The 8,727-nt window shown below is 41.5% G+C and overlaps 1 protein-coding gene across 1 annotated transcript; it reads right to left on the reverse strand.

Annotated features, from left to right (window-relative positions):
• Positions 1-3,657: 3,657 nt before the first annotated feature.
• Positions 3,658-6,781, reverse strand: LOC133274698 (uncharacterized). Its single transcript, XM_061464236.1, has 3 exons — positions 6,730-6,781; positions 5,941-5,991; positions 3,658-4,771 (listed from the first exon to the last, which is right to left on the reverse strand). Exons 1-3 carry the CDS (start codon positions 6,779-6,781, stop codon positions 4,110-4,112), a joined length of 765 nt encoding a protein of 254 aa, XP_061320220.1. The 3' UTR covers positions 3,658-4,109.
• Between the last annotated feature and the right edge of the window lie 1,946 nt (positions 6,782-8,727).

The following is an 8,727-nucleotide window of genomic DNA, read 5'->3' on the forward strand; positions in this document are numbered from 1 at the left end:
TTACAAAGCCATTAAATACTTGCAATAGCAGCAGCAGCACCCCTGTGGATGATAGCTCACACACAGTTTAGGCAATTAGAAGCTGTTTTATTTGGAATGAATACATTAATATTGGCCAGGACAGCATAAGGATAATTCATGATGTCACTTGTGTGAGACTGGCTGTGATAAGGAGGTTATATGAGCTTGGCAATGTGATAAACCTCTGTGGAATGAATACTTTCAGAAGCTTGGGAAGACTGAAGTGTTTACGCTATACTGAGTAGTACACAATACACAGATCCCTGAGCCAGGGCTGAGCATGATACCTGCAGGACTAGGAGCAGAATAGTCACATCAGTGTAACACTGTACCATGGTTAATAACCCATTTTTGCAGTTCACTGCAAATCATTCAGAAGGGGTGTGTGCATGTAGAATAAGAAACACAAACAACAAGCAAGAGAAAATAGATAAGAAGAACAAAATGTGCTAAAAAAAAAACCCTAAACAAACCCAGAACACCCAGCTTGATCATTCAGTAATAATTTATCTGAAAATTCCTCCCGCACACTTGTAACTTTACCTGATATATTCAGCTTTATGAACAGAATAGAAGACTGGTAAGGCAGACACCCCAGGATATTATTTTAGAAAGCCACTTACGAATGCAGAATCAGCATCAGTGATTTGTTACTGCTACTGAAGAAATTAGCAATAATTGCAACCTTTCATTACAAAACCTGTCATTTGGTATCTTCAAGCAATTTGGTATAAAACTAAACTTGACGACTGAGTCATTGCCAAACCTAATAATTTACTGCATAAACTTTAAACCGTAGGATTGCTCAAGGTGAATGTAAGAATCTATAACATTAACTGTTACTATATCAAGACTCAGTCATACATTTCTTGATCCAAATAAACTGAGACTGTTGGACTAGGCTCTTCATCAGTTTTTCTCTTTGAACATACTATGTGTTAATATGAACCTAAAATTAATGAAAAAAAAAATAAAAACCCATCAGTGAAAGACAACCTTTCCCTTTAGCAAGCTTATTTTGGATTACTCATGTGAACTGCTAAAACAGACATACACAAACATTGCCTGAAAGGGTTCCAGGATTTTGCAAACTTATATATAGACTGCTTCAGTAAAACCACCAACAAACATAACCACATAAAGTGAAAAATCCATCAATAATTATCACAAATCAGATTAGAACCTATAGATTTTTTTCAACATGCAGACTGTGGATCAAGCATCCTCACCACCCCATGGGTAATGGCTATGCCTGGATTCTGCATCCTACTTCCATTTCTAAACACTTGGCTAGACCAACAGCTCTCTTTGCTATAAAAAAAACCCTCTTATTTGATTATATCTTCCCCCTTGAAGAGCTCCCACCCAGCTTTCAATTGAAAAAAAAAAACAAAACAAAACACAAAACAGCACATTTTTAATCATTTTGTAAACACTATACCAGAAAATATCGGTCTGCCCCTGCACCACCTGAGCTTTCACCACTTTCTTGCAAACCTCACGGAAAAACAGCATTTGCTATTAGTAATTATCATGAAAATGATGTGAGAAAGCTCCATTTGTAGGCTATTTTGGTTTGCTACCTACCATGGTTATTATTTTATAACATATAAACCATATACATGTATACCATATACATGTATCTGTATACACGTACATATACATGTATATGTAGCATATACATGTATTTGTAGCATACCTATATGTATACACCATTTTTCTGTTAATTTTGTTCCAAGGATTTGGAGAGAAAGGTGGATTGGCAAAGGATTTCAGATGCTCCCACAACATCTGAAAATAAAGTTTAAGTCACGGCACAGTGTAAAACATTATTGGAAGAGAAAAAGAAAGAACTCTGTCCTACCATGTGTTGAAAGCTTCCCAAATGGTGAGAGTTATTTCAGAAAGTTTATTTTAGTTCAAAGAAAGTTGTTTCTTTTTTTTTTTCCCAAGAAAACGGTAACATAGAATTACATATTACAAAAGGTAGGTTGCTTTCTAAAGCAAAGAGGAATTACTTTACTTTACAACATATTCTACTCCCCTACAAAAGAGATACTAGCAATTGTCACCTATTTGACAGCACATGTGTGTGTATGTGCGTGGATTTTATGTTTTGGCAAAACCCAAAGCTAGAAATTTGTTCCTTTAAAACAAAATTATTAAATAAAAAAAACCTCTCCTTCATGTTAAGTACTGACTAAAAAAATATACTAGGTTTGCACAAAAGTATAAAGATCCCTTAGGACACTATTTTTTTCCACACTTCAAGGAGCCTTGAAAGATGAAATATTAAAATTTCATTCTACTTATTCTACCTAAACCAAGTAGTTGAGGATCAAATATGTTCTGTGAATTTAAGCTTTACTCTCACAAGATCTCAGAAGCTAAATGCAGTTCCTCTTGCTCTGCTCCTAAACCTCTGCTTGAGCACAGCTCCAAATTCTAAAACCAACATTCACCAGGGGCATGGCTGAAACCTGAGCATAGGCATGTACACCTGTGGCAGAGAAAGAAGTTTTAGATGCAGCCTTCTCTTTGACGTTTCCTAGCACGTGCCTTTTTAGCATCCCAAGGCTCAGTACAATGTCTAATAACAGTCCTGAATGAGACACCAAACCCTGTGCCACAAATTCAACAATGACCTAGAGATTTCCATGCAGTACAGTGCTGACCTGCCCTGCCTGACCTGAAGACTTTTGGCACTGTACTGCATAATGCCTACATCCTTTAGCCTTTATACTGTTCAATCAAAAAGAAAGGGTGAAAAGTAATCCACATGTATAGGGTGCATAATCAGTTCACTATTTGCAGAGATGAAACAAACCATTCCACAGTGAAAAGAAGTTAGAGTCACCAAGTCATGAAAGACATGATTACAGCCTACAGTAATGCCGGGGCCCACAAGGATGCTGGAGAGGGACTCTTTTCATCAGGGACTGTAGGGTGTTGTGGTTTAAACCCAGTCAGCCATAAAACAGCCACGCAGTCCCTCTCTCACTCCCCTCCTTTCTCTTCCCCTCCACTCCTGGAGGGATGGGAAGGAGAATCAAAAAGAATGTAACTCCCACGGGTTAAGAACAGTCCAGTAACTAAGGTATACCACAAATCACTACTGCTACCACCAATAATAATAATGATAATGGAAATAACAGGGGAAGAGAATACAATATCACCTGCCAATCAATAATACCCAGACCGATACCGAGTACCACCCTGCAGTCCACTAGCCCTTCCGGGTAACTCTCAGTTACATCCTGGCCATGACGTGCTGTGGTATGGAATACCTCTTTGGTCAGTTTGGGTCAGGTGTCCCGTCTCTGCTTTCTCCCGGCTTCCCCTCCTCCCTGGCAGCGCATGAGGCTCAGAAAGTCCTTGGCCAGACCAAACATTTGAGCAGACACTAAAAACATTGGTGTTATCAGCACTGTTCCCAGGCCAAAAATCAAAACCACAGCACTGCACCAGCTACTAAGAAGGAGAAAAAATGACTGCTACTGCTGAACCCAGGACATTATCCACCCCTTAATCCATACCATTCACGTCATGCTCAGATCCCACATTTTCAATATACCATCACTCTTATCTCAGTGCACTCTTATCTAAGTGCATGGACCAGTCCCTATAAAGCTGCTGAGTCCATCTGGTCCATGATGTCAGGCTCCATCTCTTGTAACAGTCTTCCAGAGCAGGAGAGACTGTGTGCAGTGTTCACACTCGTGAATAACCTGGGCAATAGTGTCCATTGTTAAGTCCACCCCTTGATCATGAGTCCATCTCTATGTTGCATCTCTGCTCTGATGGCCTGAAGTGTCATGGGCCCACCAGGCTCAAAATAATTCACCCTCCCCTTCAGCAGTTTCTGCAACTTATCGCTGGGGACTCCATACAGCTGCCTTCCATCTCCAATGCTTCCAAAGCACTGGAGGGTCCCAGTGGGCTAGATACTTGCCCATACTGTCACACATGCCCTGCCACTCATGACTGTCCAGCCTTGGGGAAAATCTCCTGGTCCTCCTATATTGTCATCTGACCCTAGACAAGACCCAAACTCAACTCTGCTTAACTTTTGAGATCAGACAAAATGGTCATGGGTAAAACACACTCTGTATGTGTGCCAACATGCTGATCCCCATCACAATCAGCAGGCAGGTCCCAAGGGTACCCAAAGCCCATTCACAACCTTCAGAACTCTCAGTTGATGCTGCTGTACTTGTCACTGGGGCTGGTGTAGCTGCTGTGCTTGCCGGCTCTCCCACCACCGGCTTCTCTTTTTCTGAGTCCAGCTCTTCCTCCTCTGCCTTGCTGGGAAATGCTGCGTAGTCTCCTGCATCCTCCACTTGTTCTGGGTGCCTGAGGCTGGACCCAGCTGAGGCTCCCAAAGTTGGTATCTTGCTCTCCGCATTTTCCTGGGACTCGGGCTCGCGGGGCTCAGTGAGCAGCTGCCAGAGGACGCTCTTGGCCATCGCGGGGCTGGGCAAGGCAGCAGGGCTCAGCTCCTCTGCCACCTCCTCCTGCTGCTCAGCAGCCACCTCCTTCCCGGCCTCTGGCCCCGCTCCCGCCTCCGCCTGGTCCCCGGGGCCGCTCTCCCGGGCCGCTTCGGCTTCCGCCGGCTCCCGGGGCCGCTCCCCCTCGGCTCCCCGCGGCCTCACGAAGATGGAGGCGAGGACGAGGGCCAGGCCGGTGAAGAGCAGCCGGACGGCCAGGTACAAGTCCACGGCCACGTCCGTCCCGCCCTGCTGCTGGAGCCCGCCCGTATTACAAGTCATGGCCATAAAGCACAGTGAGACAAGAACCTTAGCCCAGGCCCCACACTTGATAAACACTAACACAGCAAATACCGGCTCTAAGTAAGTTACAACATTCTGAAACTGTGAGATCAAGAAGAACAGCTCTGAGAGCCAATAAATCAGCATTGTGAAGAGTGACTATTAATCCGGTCAGATCTGTTGTTATCTCAACCCTTCGTACCCCACGCTGGGGGGGGGGGGGGGGGGGGGGCAAAAAAAACTGTTGTGGTTTAAACCCAGTCAGGCATAAAACAGCCACAAAGTCCCTCTCTCACTCCCCCCTTCTTTCCTTCCCCCTACTCCCGGAGGGACGGAGAGGAGAATTGAGAAGAATGCAACTCCCACGGGCTGAGATAAGAACAGTTTAGTAACTAAGGTATAACATAAATCACTACTGCTACCACCAATAATAATAATGATAAAGGAATTAACAAGGGAAGAGAATACAATACCACCTGCTGACCGATAATATCCAGCCCGACTGAGCACTGACCGGTCCCTAGTCCCACCCTGCAGTCCACTAGCCCTTCCGGGTAACTCTCAGTTACATCCTGGCCATGATGTGCTGTGGTATGGAATACCTCTTTGGCTAGTTTGGGTCAGGTGTCCTGTCTCTGTTTCCTCCTGGCTTCCCCTCCTCCCTGGCAGAGCATGAGGCTCAGAAAATCCTTGGCCAGACCAAACATTTGAGCAGACACTAAAAACATCGGTGTTATTAGCGCTATTCCCAGGCCAAAAATCAAAACCACAGCAGTGCACCAGCTACTAAGAAGGAGAAAAAATGACTGCTACTGCTGAACCCAGGACATAGTGATAGGACAAGGGGTAACAGGTTCAAACAAAGAGGGGAAGTTTAGATTGGATGTAAGGAAGAAGTTCTTTACTGTGAGGGTGGTGAGGAAATGGAACAGGTTGCCCAAAGAAGTGGTAAATGCTCCATCCCTGGCAGTGTTACTAGGCCAGGTTGGACAGAGCCTTGGGCAACATGGTCTAGAGTGAGGTAGAGGGGGTGGAAATAGATGATCTTAAGGTCCTTTCCAACCCAAACCGTTCGATGATTCTATAGCATGAAGACTGTTTCCCCAGCACAGTTTCCCCAGCACACCTGACTTTCACACACTATATATACTTGAACTGACATCTACTTGATAGGTAATCATCACTTCTGCTGCATCTTTCACTAGAGATGGGGAGAACAAGAGAGGAGAAAAAAGAGCAGACATAAAGTAACCCTGTCTTAACAAATGCTAGTACAATTTGGAAGCTCAGCAGCAAGTAAAATCAGGTAACAAGGATAGTGAACTCCCCTAAGTGTGTGATATCGTTTACAATGAGCCTACACTACATTGCTGGAGAAAATTTGTGCCTATGCAGCAATGAAGCCACCCCTTAATCCAAGAAAGAAAATTCACAAAGTGTTTCTGAATGAATAACTGGGAAATGAATTTTGATTGTGATGTGAAGAAAAACTTAGAGGACAAATAGACTGATTTTTCTTTTTTTTTTTTTTTTTTTTTTGAGCTTAAAATAAAATTAAATCTAGGATTTTTTAGGTTATTATTACTCCTACAACCCCACAGAGGCTATGGATAACAGAGCTCTAGCAGCTACAATTAAGAACTAAGTGCCTGTGGGTGGAAAGAGTGATTTTTTATATATTGAAGCAGTCCCTAGATTCCACCAAAGCAGGTAAAAGATTTGATTTCTCTCATGCCTTTCCAGCACAAATGACCTCTGTATATGGCCAGGCACCTACATCAAGTGTAAAGTTAGTTGTGTTAATGCAAACAAGTTCTTTATTGATCTATTGTAGTGAAGACTTGAGCTAGCTCAGTAAAATAAAAAGGGAAGAAAAATCCACGCACAATTACGAAAAAGGATTTTTTGGTTTGTTTTAGTTTTTGTTAGAGCTCACTACCATCCAAAGCTACTTCAATAAATTTCACATAAAAGTGGAAATCTTCAACCATTTTCCCCTTTATCATGATAGTCCAAGTATTCCAAGGTACAAATGATTGAAACAACATAGAAAACGTACTGAAGTTTTATCTCATTGAAGGCATTCAAAGAAATTATTTGCCCCTTTTAACACAGTGGTGTGAATTTAACAAACAGGCACAGTGTGGAAGGTCTGGGTCATGTGGGTAGTAATAAGCCATTGCTTCTTTACAAGACAATAAGAAAATACATACAAAGCTGAAGAGGGAATCTTTACAAAGAAAAATCAGTAAATTTGAGATCGATTTTGCCCATTTATTCCCTTAATCTTGTCATGCTGTAATCAAGTTTCAAGTTTAGTTACATTTTCCCTGCTCTCTCATCTAGAATTTAAGCAAGCAGTGGGTTAAATCAGTGCAAATGGACTCTGGCTTTCTAGATCCCAAGAGTTTGGCTGCTCATTAATGTATATGTAAAAATAGTTTCATTTTGGGAAAAGCTTCTCTTTGTGTTCCTGCAGATTAAATGGTGAATAGATTTTGGATGGTCAATCACAGTGAGATGAATTTTACTTCATCCAGAACTGACAAGTGTCCACACTGCAATTCAGTGGAAAAAAATCCAAGTTTTCTTCCTTTCACTCTTAACAATGTCATCACCTCACTAATTCATTTCATTGTATTAAGCATGAAAACCTGGAGGATATCACATAGAATATTTTCTTGACTGTTACTGATTGAGAAGGAAAAAAGAACCCACCCAAAAACTTGAGAAGGCTTCTGTGTAAATATGAAGAAAGAGAAATACTTGCAAAGAGGAATGTGGTCTTCTATACTCAAATAGCTGCTCTGATTCCTCCTGCAATGGTTCTCTTTCAGCGACAAATGTGCTTCAGTTGCCAATGCCAGTGTACACAGAAATAGGCTTCAAAGTTTGTATGGAACTTCAGAACCTAAAGGAAAAAAAAGAAAGAGAAACCCCATGTTTTTGCAAGATTCTATTTGCATAGATTAAGATTCTATGGATAAAGCATCCAGAAAGCAGAAGTCCAGTTAGTAAAAAGAGCCTCAAAATATCTATTATACAAATATTAAAGTTATTCAACCTAAATTCCTGGAAGCCCGCTATAATTGCTTCTTTTATATCTGGCATTGCACTTCAACTGCTGAATTCCTTAGCTTCGAAGAGCAGACTTATGGAGATGCTGTACTATTTGATTTGGCACTATTCACAAGCCTTGGCAGGTGATCAAAAACAGAGGGCACAGAGGAGCAGGAAAAGCCTTAAGAAACTGTCTGGGCTGCTGCTGTTACTGCCTCCATAGAGAGAAAACTCACTAATAAGAACAAAGTAGCTGTATGCATTATTCTTGTTTAATTTTATACTGCTTTTTTATATATCTTGACAAAATAAACATCAGCATTTCTTCTATAGATATTAATTTGCATCTGCATCCAGCTTAACTTACATCTCTTCACTCTCCAACAGGTAGAAATTTTATTGCTTCTTTTTTGCAATATTTTGGAATATATGAGTCACTAATACTGTACGCTAACTGAAAACTCAAGGCATAACTGTTACAAAAAGCATTAGGAAGGAAATAGGACAATTTCAAAGGTACTTTAAAAAACACCACTAATTATAGTATGATTTAAACTGGGAGATTTAAAACATTTGGCTATAAATATCCAAGGGACATAAAACTGATTTTTACATCAGAATTTAGATTCAGAGTAGTATTTTAAACTTCACAAAGACCTGATCATAAGCTGGGGAGCCCTGAAAAGCTGCCAAAAGCTGCTTGTGTGGAATAGCGGGGGGGAGCAGGAGGAGTATGTCTAAGTCAGACATACTACCCAGGGGCAGTAGAAGGTAATCCCAAGATCCTTACAATTGAAAATTCATGGAAAAGCTTTCCATGTAAACAGGAATTCCCAAATATCAATACAACAGGAAAAGCTTTTACATGTAGTGTTTA

Source organism: Pezoporus flaviventris, unplaced genomic scaffold, assembly GCF_033815535.1.
Source record: "Pezoporus flaviventris isolate CSIRO_AGI_PZ_B2104156 unplaced genomic scaffold, CSIRO_AGI_Pfla_v1 ptg000036l, whole genome shotgun sequence".
NCBI classification, from domain to species: Eukaryota; Metazoa; Chordata; class Aves; order Psittaciformes; family Psittacidae; genus Pezoporus; species Pezoporus flaviventris.

Excerpts from the sequence above, each read along its gene's own strand:
- LOC133274698 (XM_061464236.1), bottom strand. The coding sequence starts at position 6,781 with ATGGTTGAAGATTTCCACTTTTATGTGAAATTTATTGAAGTAGCTTTG. Across the intron at positions 5,992-6,729 it reads TATTGAAGTAGCTTTGGATG|TGAAAGATGCAGCAGAAGTG; the intron begins GTAGTGAGCTCT and ends CCCCATCTCTAG. Across the intron at positions 4,772-5,940 it reads TCAAGTAGATGTCAGTTCAA|GGCTCCAGCAGCAGGGCGGG; the intron begins GTATATATAGTG and ends GTAATACGGGCG.